Raw genomic sequence first — 18,671 nt, forward strand, 5'->3', positions numbered from 1 at the left:
GTTGGCCACTAAGCACCCTCTCGGATCACACACCACCAGGGCATCTCGCCTCAGCCCTGCCCCAGCCTGGCACAGGGAAGCCAGCTCACTGGGTCACTCCCAAGTTGCTTTGTGGCCCCAGCACTCTCAGGATGGATGCCCGCACCTTCCATTTGCCCTGGGCCCTGCCTCACTCACCCCGGGTGATGACCTGGCCCCTAAACCTCTCAAACCTGGCTGGGGCCTGTCTCCAGGCCAACTTGGTTCAGCCACTGCCTCCCGGGGAGCCGGGCGGGAGGACCCACGTGAGGCTCCAGGAGGCGGGCTCGTGTCCACCCTGTGAGTCCCTTCCCAGTGGCAACCTCAGTCCCCCTGGCTGACGGCTTAATAAATACATGGGGCAGATCTGAGTAGAAGAAACATTCACTCGGGCCCTCGGGCCCAGAAATGCCATGTATGTGAGTGTTCTGAGATTGTTTCTCCTTTCTTCCAATCGAGTCATTTCACTCCCTGGTTTCCTGCACATTTGAAATTTGTCCACAAGCTGTGGAAGCACCCACTGCCCCTTCCCTGGGAGGAGCCCCGCCGAGGAGCCCCCCTGCTGCAGCAGGCTGCCGCCCTCCCACTGTCCCCACCGCAGCCCCGAGCACGCACAGGCCGCACCTGTCCACCATGTCCCGCCCCCCGCCCCCAATGAGGGCTGTGTCTGTCCCGGGATTCCGGGGCTGTGGGTGCATCCTGGACCCTGGAAAACTTGCTGATGTTTTCTGGCTTTGAGCAATTTGGCCGCAAAGCCAGACGCACTGATGTCTGAGTCTTTGTATGTGACCTATTTTTCCCTCTGAGTTTTTAGATTCTTTTCCTTCATCTCCAATGGACTGACATTTCACACTGATACACCTTAGGATGGATTTTTATTCATTCACTTCCCACCCCTCGTGAGCATTCTCCCAGGAGAAACCATGTCTTTGAGTTCTGGGAATTTTTAAAAAAATATTTCTTTGATCATTTCCTCCTCCTCATTTTTGTCTATTTTTGGATCTTATATTCTTCAGACCTGCTGAATCGATCTTCTAATCTATTTTTTTCCCCTTTCCTATTTCCTACATCTTTTAAAAAAATTCCACTGTTGGTTTTCTGAGATTTCCTCAATTTTATGTCCCAAACATTCTACTGGATCTTTAACAAATTGTTACGCACACTTAAATAGGCGTCCACAGTTGTGTATAAATACACACACGTGCATACATATATGTACACATGTATGTGAGTGTTTACATGTTTCCGTAAAGTTTATGTGCTATAATTTCCGTAAGTGCTTTTCTACCTTCCTGATGCTCCTTTAAATAACTTCTCGTCCCAGTCAGCAACTGCTGCGTAACAAACCGGGCCCCAGCCCAGTGCCTTAAATGGCCATGACTGTCTCTTCTGCTCATGAATCTGGGGCTTGGGAGACAGGAGGGTGACAGCCCACTCTGGGGCACGGCCCAGCTGGGGCAGCCCGGTCGGCGGGGGCTGGCAGCACCCCTCTCCTCATGTTGTCCTGGGGGCTCTCTGCGGCAGAGCAGGGTGGCCTTGGCGTGGCCACACCTCCTTCACGGGGCCCAGAAGCCAGTCTGCAGAAGCCGCCTGGAGGTTCCAGAAGGTCCCGGCCGTGCCATTGGATTAGGCAAGCATGGAGGAAGGCCAGCCCACGGGGAGAAAGAGCAGAGGGGGCCCACCTCCCATGTCCCCACGCGGCCCTGCCTGCAGGGCTCACAGCCTCCCCGCGCTCCTCTGCTGGCCCTGCCCCACCTCCGGCCACCCCGCCGCTCCGCACCCTGGAGCAGCAGTCCTGTCCCCGTGCTTCATTTGTTCCATCTCTGTCCTCAAACACCGATCCACGGGGAGGAGCTGGGCAAGCTGGGCACTGGCAACAGGAGGGCAGATGGTGGGCTTCCCCAAGGGCCCTCGGGCCCCCAACTCACATTACCCACCAGCCTCTGCTTTGGGCTTACTAAGTCAGAGAGTGGCACACGGTGCCCCAAAATTCAGGTCCCCCCAGAACCTCAGAATGTGATCTTGTTTGGAAATCTGGTCTTCTAAGATGTTGTTGGTTATTATCTTGTGAAGAAATTATCCCTCATTAGGGTGGGCTCTACCTGCAGTGACTGACACCTTTATGGGGATGGAGGGGCAGAGCTGGCACACGCAGGGAAGATGGCATGTGACGGCAGAGCCTGTGGCGGTGTGGCCACAAGCCCAGGGATGCTTGCGGCCCCAGAGGCTGGAGGAGGCAGGAAGGACCCTGCCTTGGGCCTTCAGAGGGAGGGCGGCCCTGCTGATGCCTCGATTTCTGACCTCTGGCCTCCAGGACTGTGAGAATGAATCTTGGTCACTGTGGCCACTGAGCACGCAGTCACTTGTTACGGCAGCCACGGTACACTTGTCTGTCAGGGTATCCGGAGAGAAGCCTTAATGTGGGGGGCTCGCCTCACAGGACATCCATCTTCACTCAGCTCCCTGGTTTTCGGGAGCCCCTCACGTTTGGTGCTGCGGGGTCCCCTCCAGTGCCTCCTGCGTAACAGGGGAGGACCTGGATTCTCCCCGAGACCCTGCATCCCAAGTCTGCCCACTCCCACCCCTCGAGGCCGTGCTGCTCTGTCTCCCCTCCTGTGCCTTGTGCTCCTGGTATGGTTCCGTTTGCCCTTTTCATGCCCCTGTCACTTTACAGGCGTGTCCAGATGGCAGAAGGGGAAGCACACACGTTTTGTGAGTTTCAACTGGAAGCCCGGAGCAAGCACTTGCGAAGTTCCCACAGATTCCCCTGCGAGATCTGTGTGCCAGCATCCGGGGCGGTGTGCAGGGAGGCCCGGAGCCACTTGCGGGGGTGCTCCTGAGGCAGGAGGTCCTGGCCTACCTTCCCCATGATCTCCCAGTGGGGGCCACGTATGACACACCCTAGGCCCTTGGGTGGTACCTCGAATCCAAGAATGCAGGACCTCCTGGTTGAAGCTGGCATTCTGCAAAAGCACTTTCTTAGGACTGCCTCTCGTCTGCAGCCCCAAGCTTGCAGGCAGCTAAGGGGCAGGAGTTCCTAGGTTGACTGGGTGCTGGGCCTACATGCCATGCATTGGATGGTAGAGATGGGAACTGGAGAGGCAGTGGGCTCCCCGAACGGCTAGCTCCTAAATCCCAGACAAGGGCTGCAGTGAACTGACACTCAGCATTGCAGGAAACGTTTCCAGGGGGAGCTCAACACAGACCAACGATGGCAGACCCAGCTGCTTGTGGTGCAGTGTGTGAATCAGTCTGCAGGGATCCCCCAGAACCAGTCAGCAGGTGGGGGGCAGGGTCCGCCTGGCCAGGCCAGCCACCCGTTATGACAGGATGAGAGAAGAGGGAGGTGCTGGTGGGCAGAGCTGGGCGCCCCCCTCCCAGTGTCTCCAGGAGACTGCTGGGTGACCCCTCCGCACATCGCCTTGTTGCACACCTGGGCTGGGATGGCATTTGGACATCTAGGCACGAACATGATTGGTGGCAGCTACCCCTTGGCATCTCTGATCTCCTGAAGTGTGTTTTTGGTGTAATGAGCCAATTCCAGGAAATCCAAGTTCCCAGCAGAACTACAAACACCCCCACTGAACACTCCTCGCCCCCAACGATGGGGTGTTCATGCGGTACAGAATTACAATGTGGTGCTTAACACCTCATTTGAAAAATGGATTTCTAGCTGGCTTATTTTGATTTAGGAGATGGTAGAGAAGCATCTTGCAATACATAAATACCACAAAATATTTCATCTGCAGGCTGAGAGCGGACAAAACCCCGAGTGCCCGCATGTGGAGTGTGCAGTCCTGGCCGGGGCACAGCCGGGGAGAACCGTGCGCTGGCAGGAAGGTGCTCTGCGGGCCTTTCTGGGCCTGTCCACTGCCTGGCTGCCAAGGTCAGGGCAAGCCAGGCCATGCTGGGGCCCCTTAAGCTGAGGGGTGGCCCGTCTCGGGGAGCAGGAGCCAGGGGGGTGCCCGCAATGCCCACCTGGTCACCTTGTCTGCTCAGACCCGCGTCCACAGAGCGAAGCAGGAGTGAGAGAGCCGTGCCTGGACAACCCACACAGAGGCCAGACCCTCCCCCGGTGTCTCCAGAAGGCAGGGCTCCATCTCCTCAACCCACAGTGACCGTGATATCGCACCTTGTGACCACGTGCGCATGTCACCAAATGGCATTCACCCTCATGACACAGAATACTCTAATATTTCTATTGTATTTCTTCCTCCTTCTTGTAAATGCTGATCATGATCCACTAAATTAATTTCACGACCTGCTAATGGGGTGGTGACCTGCGCTTTGAGGGCAGCCATCTAGGAAACGCAAACATCAGCATAGACCTAGGGTCTGTATCCAATTAATCAATTAATCAATTAATCACACATATTTACATTGGTTCTGTGAGGGGATGGGGTAGCAGGGCCATCAGGCCCAGTGCCTACCCGCCAGCAGCTCACAGACGGTGACACTGGGATGTAAAGAGGCCTGGCCCACGTGGGGTGTGACAAGGAGGGTGGGGTGACGCCACTTCCAGACGGGTCTGTGGCCAGAGGGGTGCTGGGCTGAGCACGTGGTAGCTGGGATTGAATTAGCGGTCAGGTGGCCAAGTGATCGCAGGGTCTCTTAAAGCCTATCTCACGGAAAACCAATTTATAGTGAAATGTGCAACCCCACATGCTGACCACCTATGAGAGAGCCAGGACACAGTTGTGGCAATGGGACCACGTGCTCTGATTACACAGCGTTCGCGTCAAGAGCTCAGTCACCTTTTAAGAAAGCTTTGAAAATAGGTCACTGCACGCCAGGGATTCTAGAGCCAAAGACCCCTCTGTTGACACCCAGGAAGGTAACAGAGCCTGCCCGGCTCCCTAGTGTCACCACAGCCGCACAATCGGGTACACCGAACCGCCCACACACTCTAGGAGAGTCTGGGGAGCCCCACACGTGCTCTCCCCACTGGAAGCAGGCTGCGCGTCCAAGCATGAGTGCTGTCACCCTCTAGGGGAGTCACGGGAACCTGGGAGGGAGCATCTCCCCGACTTGTGCTGGGTATGGCAGGCGACCTTCCCCCGCCTGGACCACGGGCTTTTCCTGCTGCACCTGGGCCAGCAGAGGCTCTCCAGGGCAGGCTGGCCTCAGAACGCACCCGTCAGAAAGCCTGTCTTCTGAGCTGGGAAACATATGAGCTCATGCAAAGCCAGGGCCAGCTTTGGGGCTGGGCAGACCCAGCAGGTTGAAAGCCCGCCCCACAGCTTACAGACCTCCAGGTGCCCAGGGGCAGGGTTCCTGGTGGTAAAGCCAAGATAGTGGGGCCGAGCTCCTGGGTCGGTGCGCCCATGAGAACAAGCACCTGGACGGGCCCCACCAGGTTCTCTGAGTGAGTGTGTCAGGGAGCGTGTCCACAGAGGGCGCCGGGTCTGCAGCAGGGGCTGCGGGAGGGTGTGCTCAGCCCTTTGCGTGCAGCTGCCCCCCAGAACCTTGAGGGACAGGGGGTGGGGAGCAGGGTGCAGGGAGCCAGGAAGGGGTCGGGCTGCTTGATGAGGGGGAAGCCCCGAGTTCTCAGCTGGGAGAACACAGAGGCGCTGCTAGGGTGTCCCCAGTGGGCCTGCCCCGATGCACACTCGGGCCTGGGGTGCAGGCCCATCCACCACAGCCATGCCCCCGGGCCCACTGCAGTGTGTGGGCAGTCCAAAGCCTCCCCCAAGCCTCACCCCTCCTAGGTGCTCATTCAAAGACCCCAACACTCAGCACCTCCTGCACACAGGCTGCCCTGGGCCCTGCTGGGCATCCACACACTGAACCCTGGAGCCATGGACCTGGGAGTGGCGGCTCCAGCTGTCCAGAGCTCTGCTTGTCCCCAGGCCTCTGCCTTTTGGGACCAACACACAGACGGGACCCTAGAAAGCTCAGCTGCTTCTTAGATGGGCCTGCAGGCGGCAGCGCCCCTCAGTAGCCCACCAGCCCCTGTGAGCCACGAGGCAGGTGGTGGGTAATGAGCTGCAGAGCCCGGCCCACTGCTCAGGTGTGATGGCCGTGCAGTGACCTCTGTGTTGCACACAGGTAAACAAGCTGTGCTGACAGCTGCACCACCAGGACGCTCGCGCCAGCCTGGCCCTCTGTGCTCTGCACGGACAGCCACGCTTGAACAGCTGTGGCCCAGCCAGGCCCAGAGAGGCGGCCTGACCTTGAGACTGGCCAGACTGCCCGATTCCCACACACACAGGGTCTTCTGGGAAGTCCCCCGACTCCGGGTGCTGCCTCCCTTCGACAGCCCGGCGCCCGGAGTGCTCTGAGGGCCCGGACCGTGCTCAGGCCCAGCGAGCCTGCTGCTGCCGAGTTCGGGTTCTGGCTCTCACGCAGCCACTGCCGCAAAGGGGCTCCTGACCGTGAGGCCCAGTGGCCTCGGAGCGCTCCTGGAGGCAGCTCCAGTGGGGAGCTGACCAGGGCTGTGCTCTCCTCTGGCCCCAGCTCCCAGCACTGGCTCCTCACGGTGCCCTCGGGGACTTCTGCACACGGGGGGCTGCTCCCCCGATCCTGCCTCAGGGGCCCCTCCTCTGTGGGGCCCTCAGCTCTCCCCCAGCTGCTGACGACCACACCTGCCCCAGAACCTAGACGACTCTAGCAGCCACCTTTCAGGCGAGAGCACCAAGTTTGTTTCAGGGCTGACGACCCTGGAGGGTGGTTCTGGCCAGCCCCCTGGGCCCCTGCACACTCAGGGACAGATGGGCAGGGCCGACGGGGAGGGGGCAGGGCTGGCAGCCTCTCCACATAAGGAAGCCGGTGACCGGCTCCCGCGGCCCTCTCGCCACACGTGCTCTGATGTCTGAGGCCGCCCCCGCTCCCGGTGCCCCCACAGAAAGTGAGGCAGCCACGTACATACCGTGGTGGTCTTTATCCGCCCGCCGGGCTGTGTGCACGTCCAGCCTGACCGGTTGATTAACAAGTCACAGCCTTCCCCCTCCAGACAAGGAAGCATGTCGCACCACTGCTTTGTCCTGATGATCCGCGCTGCGGGAGAAAACGGAGAGCTGGTCAGCCGCTGCTCACCGGGGGCACGGGGCTCACCCTCCGCGGCCTGACACCCGACACTGGGTCTTGGCGCCAGGTGTAGGCATGGGAGGGCCTAGCGGGCAGCCCCTGCTCTCGATCAGGGTGGCCCGATCAGGCTGCTGCTCCTCCCTGGTCCCCCAAGCCCAGCTGGGCCGCAGGTCACCGAGTAAGTGGTGACCGAGGGCATTCCAGACAGATTCATGCAGCAGCCAATGGCCCCTCCCTGAAGAAGCCACCTGGTTTCTCTCCTTCGTCTGGAATCTGCTTCAGAGCCAGGGAAGGACATACCTCGGATGCAGTGAGGGTGGCCTGTCCTTAGAGGGGGACCCAGGGGCCTGGGGCAACGCCAGGGGTGAGGTCTGCAGGAGGTGGGCGGCTGGGGCACATCAGGGAGTCCGGGGCAGGGCTTACAGCTACCAGGCCCCTTGCTGGGCCTCACTGCAAATGCTGACCTGCGGCCATTCCAGTGCAGGTGCGCCCGCTGAAGGGCAGGGACGTGCAGCATCAGCAGGGGGCCTGGTGGCCGCCGGGCACCTGAGTGGCACCCGGGCTGCAGCATCCACAGCAACTTCTTCTGGGGAACCCACCATTTTTGGCTGTGGACAGTAGGCAGGCAGCTGGACAGTCCTCTCAGATGGAAAACCGTAGAAGCAGGGGCTTAATAACAGAGTAAACACTGGTTGTATTCATGTAACCGTCATTACTGGACCGTCATAAGAACTAGTCATTTTTCGGACTAGGGTGACGTGTATGTCCTTCTAAACATGCATGTGATGGCTCTGGCCATGTGTTACAAGACAGGCACCGAGTCCCTGCCTGCGGCCTGGGTGTCGGGGGGCCAGCCCTGCCACGTAGGCGGTGCCAGGCTCACTTGCCTTTGTTTGCCACGGGCGGATGCTCACCTAGGTCAAGCCCGCTTCCTGGTGGGGGCAGTTGGAGGCCCAGCGCTGGGTCACCACGTCCCAGCGACAAAGGGACCTTTCGCGCCACGTGTCACAGCTGCGTCTCTGGCCCTGCTGTCATGGCAGCTCTAGGGCTGCGGAGCACTCCTAGGCTGACGGAGCTGCGGGGCAGGAGTGACAGTGGCTGCTAGCTGGGCTCTGGGGACGGCGGGGTCTCATCCGTCACCACGTCCAAGCGCCTGTCCCCAGGCTGGGAGAACAGCTCCCTCCGGAGGGGCCTGGGGCTGGAGGAAACAGCTCCATCCAGCTGAGTGGCCGAGGGCATCGGGTGTGGCTCCTTCTCCCCCAAGCCTCCCTCCACTTTGCAGGTGCCCAGGGACACCACCAGGCACCCAGCACGGACTCCCCAGCTTGCCAGCCAGGGTGCCTGCTGCCCACTCCTCTGGCGCACTGCTGGGGACTCACCATGTGGCATCATGTGGCTCACTGTCCACGCTCTGGGACTCTCTCTGCATGCAAACTTAGGAGGGACAGAGGGGGAAGGAGGGAAGGGAGGGAGTGACAGGAGGCAACAGCAGGGCACCGTGGTCCCAGCCCTGGGAGGAAGGGGTGGCGGATCGGCCAGCATGCAAGTCCTGGGTTCAGGCGGCTCCTGTCAATTTGCCTAAAGACCAGCTTATCAAAACCATGGCCAGGGCCCGCTGCGCCTCGCGCACACCCACACAGCCCTGGGAAGTGGGCCCGTGTCCTCAGGCAACCACAGCAGCCTCAGGGCCTGGCCCTGGGAAGGGGATGAGGCGATGACCCTCTAGGTCACTCACTCAGCCGCAGGCCCCTGGCGTGCCAGTGAGAGGGCCGGCTAAGTGAAAGCCATGGGGAACGGCATCCTGGGCTGGGCATGGGGCCCCGTGCTGAGCACCAGACTGCAGCCCAAGCTCTGAGGCTGGTCAGCATAGCACAGGGCCGGGGGCTGCGTCCAGAGACACCTGGTCCTGGGGCCACGGGTGGGCATGGAGGGGGTACCAACACCTGTGCGGTGCCTGACACACAGCCACAGTGCAGCAGACACTGGGAAAGTGCCTGGACACAGCATCTGAGCCACAGCCACAAGGCTGGACTTCTCCTGTGGCGGCTGCTTGCCTAAGCGTTCCCAGTGGCTCCCTACGGCCTCCAGGTCAAAGCTCAGACCCACCAATCTGGCCCGTAAAGCGCATGGGAACTCAGAATCCTCAAGCCCATGTGCTGGGGTCTCTGTGTCTGGTCCAGCCACCAGGACATTCTGCCCTGGGCCTGCTCACATGCGCCTCCATCGAGCCTGCAGGCCACCTCCCTCCTGGCCCCGGAGCCCACCAGGCCATCTGCCAGGCCCAGCCAGCCCCCTCCCAGAAGGGTGGTGTGTCCAGGCTCCAGCCCCTGCCACCAGCTCCCTGATGCACTCGCTCCCCACAGACAGCTCCGGGGCAGGAAGGCCCCGCACTGAGGCCATGGAGCTGCCCAGTGCACACAGCGCCTGGAGCACGTCAGTGGTCCCTGTACACCGGCGCATGGGTGCCCCCAGGGCTTCTCTGGGGGCTGAGCCCTCCAACAGAGTGCCCATTTCCACAGGCAGGGACCAGCAAGAGTCCCCCGAGTCCAGGAAGCATGCTCCCCCCAAAGACAAGTGTGCCACCTGCCCAGGGACTTGCTCAGCCACCCTTGCATGGGACCTTCCTGGGGAGGACGGGCCGCTGGGGTGAGGCTAAGCTCTGGGTCCAAGGGATTCGGGCGCGAAGTTCACCCGGATGTAATGACAAGCAGGACACCAGGCCACCTGTTCAGCTCGTTCACACCCCAGAAGGCGGCTGGCACTTTACACGTGTAGTTCCTCACGAATCCTCAGAGCATCCGTGAACTAAGCCCCAGGGCAGCACCGTCTTGAGAAGGCCTGTGAGACCCTTCCTTCTGTGTCTCTGTAAACCAGCTTACATTTCCTGAGCATGTGCTCCGTCTGAGCACGGTGTCCACGTCGGCTCCCAGGACCCTCACGTCAGCTCCCAGGACCCTCACGGAGGCCCCATGACGTGTCTGCAGCCGGCTCAGCCCCGGAGCCAGAATGTCCCCCATCCAGGGCCACTGCTGTGCAGTTGGCCATCCTGGGAGACAGACCACCTGCCTGAGGCAGCAAAATGCCCAAGGGGCCAGGACTGACCGCGACACCGCAGGGCCCCCTGGAGTGCAGGTCACTGCTCGAAGGGAGCCGTTTGGTCTGGCGGCTCCTTGCCAGGCTGTCCCAGACATGCGTCGTCAGGGCAGGTGAAGTGAGGCCCAGCCGGGAGGAGGAAGGGACGCCACCACGGACCCCTGCCAATCACACATCACTTGTACCTATGACTCGCTAGCCCCTCGCAGACCCTGGGGCAGGAGCATCAGTCCTCCCACAGCTTGATGGCTGTGGTTCCTAAGCTGCCCTCTCTGGCTCTTCCCACCACCATCGAGTGAGTGCCGTCCATTCAAAGGGACCCCCATGCAACCACCCACTCTTGCAGCCCCCCAGGAGGTCAGGGGAAGGGGACGCTGTGGGGGACACCGGCCCAGGCCCTCCTGAGCTCCACCTGCTGCCTCACCCCCACCCACCCTGGCCCCGTCTCTCTACTTAGGCCTCTCCTTTCCTGGACACCCTCTGGCTGCCTCCCTCCTCCTCCCTCCAGGACAGCCCGGCTGCCCCCTGCTGTCACCTGTGCTGGGGTTGGGGTCTCCTGACAGACCTGGCCCCTGCTGTGCAGGAACACTCAGGGCCCTGGGAGGGTTCTCAGGAGGACAGGCCATGGGGGACGAGGGATGCGGTGATGGCAGATGGGAAGGAGCCGGCCACCTGGCCCAGGGGTGCTTAAGAGATACACGGTCTGGGTGTACGTGGGCCCAACGTGGCCCTCTGTGGGGGGAGCAGGGTCTAGGCTGAGCTACCTGCTTCGCCTCTCTGATGGCACCAGCCAGAACTGGTATAACCCCCCAGTTTGACACATCTCACTCAGCCCAAGTAATCAGGGGTCCTGGGGAGGTGGAGGTGAGGTCTCAGTGGATCCCTGTTTGACCAGCTCACCAGAGCCATGCATGCTTCCATGGTCAAGGTGCCCGCGTGCCAAGCTGCTGACCACACGTGTCTGTAAGTGATGAGCAAGTGGCTGTGTGCACACATGCAGGTGGTGGTGTGTATGCGTGTCCACATCTGTGCCTGTTGTGTGCACACATGAGGGCGAGTGCATGGATATGTGTACACGTGGGCACATGAACACATACAAACTGTGTGTGCTTGTGGCATGTGGTGGACACGTATTTGTATAAGTTCAGATGTGTGTACGTGAGCCTCTGTGTGGTACCAGGAAGTTCTGTTCTAGCAATGAGGGGCACGTTATGGGGAATCCGAGGGCCAGCTAACCCACTCCCCTGGCCAGGAAGAACGGGGTGGGGGAGGACCCACTGTTTGCCAGCCCAATCAAGCTGCAGCTCAGAAATGCACCCCCCATGGACTCCTGGGCCCAACTCCCAAACCTAAGTAACTGGACAACCCGGGACAACCCTGAAGAGGCCCCGAGTTGCTGACATGCTTCCCCGGGCGGTGGGGACAGCAGCAGATGAGACACGCTGCCAGCCTGAGTCTGGACAGATGGACAGGACACGGTGCTTACCTGCCGGGCACCGCAGAGGCTGCATGCGCTGTATAGTGCCCGGCCCCTCCACTGCTCATAAACCACACAGTTCCCTTTGGAATAAACTGTTTCTTCATTTCCATTAACATATGAATCTGCTTACTTTACTCAACAGCTTGGAAAAATGAATCATCCGGAACACCACCCAAAGGACCCTGGGAGGAATGTGGCCGCATGCTCAGATACAATCATGAATGGGCCCCGTCCCGCTGGGGCAGGTGGCGACTCTCCTGCACCCGACCAGGAGACGCCCCAACGTCTCCCAGATCTTGTTTGTGAAGAGGGGCGAGGCCACATCCACACACATGGGAATAGCTGACATTTAACATGCACACAGACATATTAGTTTACATGTAAACACATCAGCATTGGCCCACAGAAGTTACATGTCAGCAGGACACGCTAAGGTTCTGGAAGAATCTACTGCCTGCAGGGCTGATGCAGGCCCTGGGGATGCAATTGAGATGTGACTGTTGCAGTAGACATTTTGAGGCTCTCAGGAGGGCCCCAGGCTCCCTCCTTTCTGCTCCAGGGGGCTGTGCATTGAGGTCCCTCCTGGCAGGAAGGTCCATGGGCCGGGAGGTCAGAGGGTTCCCTGTGGGCTCCCCAGGCCATCCTCAGGCAGCCTCCCCTCCGAGAGCCCACTCTCAAGCTGGCTCCCCAGGCCAGCCTGACCTGGAAACACAGACGAATCAGAGGAGGACAGAGGATCATGTGAGCACAGGTGACTGCTTGTGGGGCTGGTGGGAGGGGGGCGCACCACCTGGTGGGAGAGGGCTGGGGCTATGCAAAGACGAACCAGCACATCTGGGCCTCCCAGGTGGGCCCACGTCTCTAGCCAGCCCACCAGCGGGGTCAGCTGTGCCAAGTCAGGGAAATGCAAACAGAATTAGGGTACTCACTGGCACCGCCCCCCTCCCCCATTTCCAGGAGGATCTATCATAGAGGCACCGTCTATGCTCCAGAAATTCCAGGGAAGCCCAGGGCCTTGGGGACTTCTGGAGAGCAGGCTGCCTCCTCCCAGAGGCGGCTGCACCTGGAGGCCGGCCCTGGGCTCCCATCCTGCCCCGGGAGCCCCTACTCTAGCCAGGAGGGCTCCCCAGAAGAGGTGCTGTTTAAAGGGTGAATGGGCCACATGGCAGAGGGAGCGCAGGCACTGGGAGGTCGCACAGGAGACCCGTGGCAGGGGTCACCACCGCACGCCTGGAGCACCGCAGACAGAAGTGGAGAGCTGCCCTGCGTTCCGGGGCCACAGAGGCTCACGAGCGGGTGTGCTGTCGGGTGGGGGCTTCACGCTGGGTGATTGGGCCCTGCAGAACTGCAGGGAGGTGAGCAAGGCTCTGCGGGCTCAGGGTCCACGAGCCAGGCCCCCACGGCCCCCACCCTGCTGCGCCCCACGCAGACCCTCCGGCTGCAGCTGCTGGGACATGGAGCCTGGTCAGGGCGGATTTCCTGTGGGGCTCTGGCCTGTCAGCCACCACCTGGCCGCTGACTGAACAGGCCAGTCCCCGAGCAGCAGTGGGAAGGACGGCCATGCTCAGGGGACGCTCGTCACGGAGAAGGGCCTGACTTGGGCTGTCTCCCAGCCCACCAGCCTGAGGGCAGAGGCAGTGGTGCGGCACCTACAGGGCCAGGGGCTGGACAGCCCCCCACCCACCACCCTGTCCCCATCAAGAGAGCGGGCATCAAGAAGGAGCGGGGACAGCAGAGAGATGCGTGGGGTCCCACTGGAGGTGGGACCCTGGAGGTACCAGGGGGTCACCTTTCTGACTGGGGGCAGCTCGATGGGATTCCGGGGAGCACTCGCGGGCCCTGCTCCACTGTCCCGAGGGGTCAGCTCCGGGCATAGCGGGCCCTGCCGGGGGGTGGGCAGAGGGAAGCCTGGCGGTGCACAGGCTCTGGGACACCGGGCCCCTGGAGGAGAGGGAGCTGCAGGCAGGAGGCAGGAGGGAACACGGCGCTGGGCACCCCCCGCCTGCCCTTCAGGAAGGGAAGGGTGGCCTCCAGCACACTGGGGCGCCTGGCCCGTCCGGGAGGCCTGGGTGAGCTGACGGGACTGGGCCAGGCTGCCTGGGTCTCGGACGTCGGCCCAGGAGACCACGACGCGCCCAGGCGCCAGGACCACCCTCTGGGGCTCGAAGGGACCTGCGCTGGGAAACCAAGAGCCAGTGCACTGCATCAGCTGGACGGGGTTGACTGAACGGCCGCTCTGCCACCCTGGCCAGACAGCAGGGCCGGACGAACACCTCACACCCTCACAGCTGCACGTCTCCAGGGAGGGGGCTCATTTGCATTTTATTTAAACTCACCGGAAGCTTGGGGCTCTCCATTGCTTCTGGCCCTGGGTCAGAGGCACCAGCTAGCCCTTTTATGGGCTGATGTGGGTCCTACGTAAAAGGACTGAGTTCCTCCCAGACTCTGACCCCAGGGACGAGAAAGGCAGGGGCCTGGCAGGCCTGGCCCAACAGGGTGGGCAGAGGTGCCCCACCCCGGGCCAGGCGCTCCGCGCACTCTGCCCTTGTGTGCAGGGGGACGGGCCCCGCGTGTCCTGGCCGCTCCGCGTGCTTGCGGCTGAGGCCAATGCCGGGCACCAGGCCCCACGGCACACCCGCGAAGGAGGCCGAAGTCCTGTACCAACGCGACACACGGCCACAGCCCATCGTGCTCACCAGTTCAGCAGGGTGCACCCACCATGGATTTCCTTTTAAAAGAACATCAGGACACACTTCTTTCCAGGAACTGGTGAGGTCAGAAACCTCCTCTTAGCCCCATATAGTGAGAAATACCTGCCACCAAGAAGGCAGGAGACCCACGTGCCTGGGGCAGCCTGGGGGCTAAGAGGATCCAGGCCAGGCGCTCGCACCCAGGGAAGGCCTACGACAGAGGCAGCCGAGGCCCAGGAAGCAGGGCAATCAGGGCGCACCCTCCTCCCCGGGGGTCCGCGTCCCTCAGTCACTTAGGAGAGGACACATCTGTAAGACCCAGAGTACATCTTAGAGTGAGACAGAATTTCCAGTCTACAACTTCCAAAGCATAATTTCCTGAGAACAGTCTCAATCATTATTTTTCCCTTAAATAGTCACAGTAGAATGTATTAATTTTCAGGATGGTGCTCTGATTAGCATGATTCATTAGCTGCCTGGGAGCTGTCCCCACCAGCGCCCGAGGTGGGGGAGAGCCACTCGGTGATCGGCGAGCTGCTCCGTGCCGGCGGGAGACACTCCAGACCCGCGCAATCAGGTGAGCCGGGGAGAAGAGAGGAGAAGCTACACGCAGCTGTCAGGAGCCACCTGCCTCATTGCTTCGTTAGGATTAGAAATGTAAGTAGAGGGGAAAAAACTCAGTCCACTGTTTTTCTTGGACACGTTCCCACCGACGGATACAAGCTACTGAAAAGGGGGGCCGAGAGGCAGAGGTTCAGACTCGTGTGTGCAGAGGACCATGTCCCCTCGGCGCCAGGAGGACCAAACTTGCTGGAGGGCGGCCACGGGAGCCGGGCGGCCCTGCACCGAGGGGCCCTCTGGGGCAGCTGGGTGCTGTGGGCAGGCGCTGGGTGTTTTGCGGGTCAGTCTCCAGGGAAGTGAGGGTGGGGGGGATGGTCCGCAAGTACGGCTGTGCCTGCACAGGGAGGCACTGGCTGGCACCGCCTGCCTCTTCAGGGGAGCCAGGGCCCCTCTAGCACGCAGACCCATTGGCCCTCCTAGGGGTTTCATTCACTCTGAGGTCCACAGAATACTCAGAGAACCAGCCCCTGTGCACCCACCCAGCTGGCCAGCCTCTCCATGGCCCCTGCCTGCCCCACAGGAAGACAGGTGGCGAGGCTGAGGGCATCTGCGGGGGCCAGGAGATGCTGTGCCCAGCCCCCAAAGGGAACCATTCAGGCCACTTCTGAGTCACACTGGTCCCCTCCCAGGGCGTCCAGACCCCTGTGCAGAAACGGCGTTATCCCTGGGGCACAGTCAAGTCATGCCACAGAACAAGGAGCCTTTACGGAACACTTCCCAGGAAGTTCTAAGAAGTGGGCCCTGCTCACCACACTGGGGGTGACTTGCGGTTTCTCAGCTGACACCAGCTCCAATCCTGCCTGTTCGTGACCCTCTGGCTCCAGCGCCCAGCCTCGGAAAGCCCCCACCGGTCACGGTCCCCCCTCCAGCCCCAGAGGCCTGGGAGGGCCACATCTTGTTCCGCTTTCCAAGAACACAACTGTGGCCTTGAGCTCACTTAGGGATCTTCTCTTGGATGAGGACAGACATGGGCCTTGGAAAAGTATAAAACCGGTAAAAGGTTTGAGAGCTCCTAGTAATTTCAGAAGTCTTCTGTGACAGACCTGCAGGCAGCCTGTGGGCCCAGCTTGGGGCGACGGGGCTCGGACCGGATCCCATGGTCCTGGCTGCGGGGTGTAACCCTGCCCAGGCCTGGCCATGTGCCCTGGTTCTAGCTCTGTCCCTTCGGGTAAAGTCACTTCTGCACACAGAGCCTCACGACCTCAGCTGGCAAGGGGGAGGGTGCAGGTCACACCTGCCGGGAGCGGTCGGCCATCCGCACATGGTAGCTCTCGGCTGGGGCCAGACAGGGGCCTCCCAGCCTGGTTGTCCAGTCAGCCTGGTGACCGGCTGGTCTCCGTGCAGTGCGGGCACGGCCCTGCATGTCCCAGGTCACGTGCACCAGGACAGCTAAGCCCGTTCCCAAGGCTGACCTGGCTGATGACAGCTGCGACTGCTTGTGGAGCTGAACACACAAGCCATGGAGCCAGTGTGTGAAGGAAACAAGCTGCCATTTCTGTGGAAACCAGCGGTATGCCATGGAAAGATCCAGTGACAGTGGACTCCTAAGCAGCCCACGAGTCCAGGTGTGAGCAAGAGAGCTGCGAGCAAGCCTTTCAGACTCAGAGACTTAGGCTGGCGGCTACGGCCGTGCGCCTGGCTTCTGATCAGACACCTGCACGCAAGCCCTGACCCGCGGTTCACGCCAGAGCGCACTCTCCCCTTCACGCCAGCACACGTGCAAGGCTGTCATGTCAGTACTTAGGCCGACATCTTGCTGTGTGTCTGGGTGAGCTGGCTGGTCCCTGTTGAGGACACCCAGGATAAGAGACTGGGGGCTTTGGCAGGAGCTGCGGGCTGGTCCTGTCAGAAACACACAATCCTTTGGGATCAGGGAGCACAGAACATACACACACGAGGCACACGTGTGGGTGCAGAGGCAGCCGTCAGCTCCCACGACTGCCTCCGAGCCAGCCCCACTCCAGCTGCGGCCTTGGGCCCTGGGAGCTTTCCATGCCTGGCATCACGGCTGTAAGAGGCAGGGGTAGTGAGAGGCAGCTGAGAGGAGGGGCCGTGGGGTTCAGAGGTCATGCCTGTCATCCGGGGCAGAGGTCACCTGCAATGAGAGAGAATGCGGGGGCCGGGGGAGTCGCTCCCTGCTGGGTATCCAATGAGAAACGCAGGTGATGTGGCGAGGGGGAAGTGGGGCAGGGACGGGAGCCGCCAGGGGGGCCGTCACACGGCTGGGACGCCGCCAGCAGTGGCTGCGCAGGGTCTCGGGGGCCACAGCCAGGGCTGCCATGGAGGAGGACATTGATCACCCTGACCGCCCTGCATGTGGGGTGGAGCTGGGATAGCAGCTGGGAAAAGGGGACAGGCCATGTGCTGGGGCTGAGCATCGTGCTGTTGTCCCAGGGCCACTGTGACAAAGGAATATGCACTGGGTGGCCTGGACCAAAAGCTTATTCTCCCCACTTTTGGGGCTGGAGGTCTAAGGCCAGGGTGCTGGCAGAGCAGGGCCCCTCTGCCTCCTGTGGGGAGGACCCCTTCCGCCTCAGGTCCTGCAGCCCCAGCGATCCCTGTCCTGCACACACACCCCTCCAGCCTCTGCTGTTGCCTGGCCTCTGCCAGGCATCTCTTCTGCATGAGGTGCTGGGATAAGGCCCCACTGTGATGGCCTCCGCTTGTTTACGTCTGCACAGACCCTGTTCTCCCACAGCTGCGTGAGCACCCCTTGGGGAGCCCAACCCACAGCACCGCCCGGGCTGCGGCCCAGCCCACAGTGCAGGCCACGTCCCATGTGTTCCCTGGCACCCTCAGGAGCACCCGAGAAGACCCCGCAGCTCCAGAAAATCTGACTAAACTACGTGCAAAGGAGCCCAGGATCCAAGATCACATGACCCCAGCACCGGGCCCCAAATGAGGGGGGTTGGAGGAGTGGCCACACATCAGGTATGGGGGGGAGGTGGTGTTTGCAAAACAGAGATGGCTTCAGCTAAGGCAGGCGATTGTACACGTGTGCTTTGTCTCAGGATCTGGGGAAGCAGCCTGTTGGGAGCCTCCTGCCTGTGTCTCCACCTCACAGAGTGGGACTTAAGGATGGGGACTAAGTCCCTACCGGTCATCTACTTGCTCATTGGATCTCGTGTTCCGAGAGTCCCCTGATGGGGGGCTATGGGTCTGGACACTCAGACGTGGCTGACAATTCACAGGTGTCCCATCTCACCCGACTCTGAGCTCAGTGTGGCCCAGCACACGGGCTCGCCCGGCCTTGCTGACTTTCATGCCCAAATCCCCACACGCTGGGCTTTGAGCCACGGCATCTGGGAGGATCCGCCAACGTGCAAAGCAATGGGCAGGGTCAGAAAGCAAGGGCCCAGAGGACCAGACGAGCGCCGGGTTTAGGGAACGAGCCTGCACTTCCCACAGAATCTAAGGCCATCAGCTCTCAGGTCTGAGTCCTCCGGAAGCCTTCCTACCCAGGAGAGGGCTGCTGCAGCCCCACGTGCCCCACAGGTTCCCACGGCAACACACTTGTGTGTGCCTCCACCAGGCCTGGTGTGCAGAGTGCGGGGCACCTGCTTTCTCCCCAGCTGGACCACGTGCCCCCATGGCAAGGGCCATGCCGTGCACCACAGGGCCCTGGTACACACCAGGCTCTCAGCCCACAAGCTCATTGCCCCGGGGCTCATGGCAGTTTTGGCAAGCTGCTGCCCCCGCCCCTGATGCTGACAGCCGTCCCCAGGGCTGCCCATCTGTGGCCT

The 18,671-nt window shown here is 61.3% G+C and overlaps 1 protein-coding gene across 2 annotated transcripts in view; it reads right to left on the minus strand.

Annotated features, from left to right (window-relative positions):
- TAFA5 (TAFA chemokine like family member 5) overlaps positions 1-18,671 on the minus strand; it is a 170,539-nt gene that overhangs the window by 19,674 nt on the left and 132,194 nt on the right. The window contains exon 3 of one of the 2 annotated variants that reach the window (XM_036906638.2): positions 6,887-7,014. In XM_036906638.2, the coding sequence (XP_036762533.1) occupies positions 6,887-7,014 (128 nt within the window). Of the gene's footprint in view, positions 1-6,886; positions 7,015-13,314; positions 13,500-18,671 lie in introns of those variants that run through there. The other variant, XM_057508423.1, reaches the window with a different exon arrangement.

This window comes from Manis pentadactyla, chromosome 10 (genome assembly GCF_030020395.1).
Source record: "Manis pentadactyla isolate mManPen7 chromosome 10, mManPen7.hap1, whole genome shotgun sequence".
Classification (NCBI taxonomy): Eukaryota; Metazoa; Chordata; class Mammalia; order Pholidota; family Manidae; genus Manis; species Manis pentadactyla.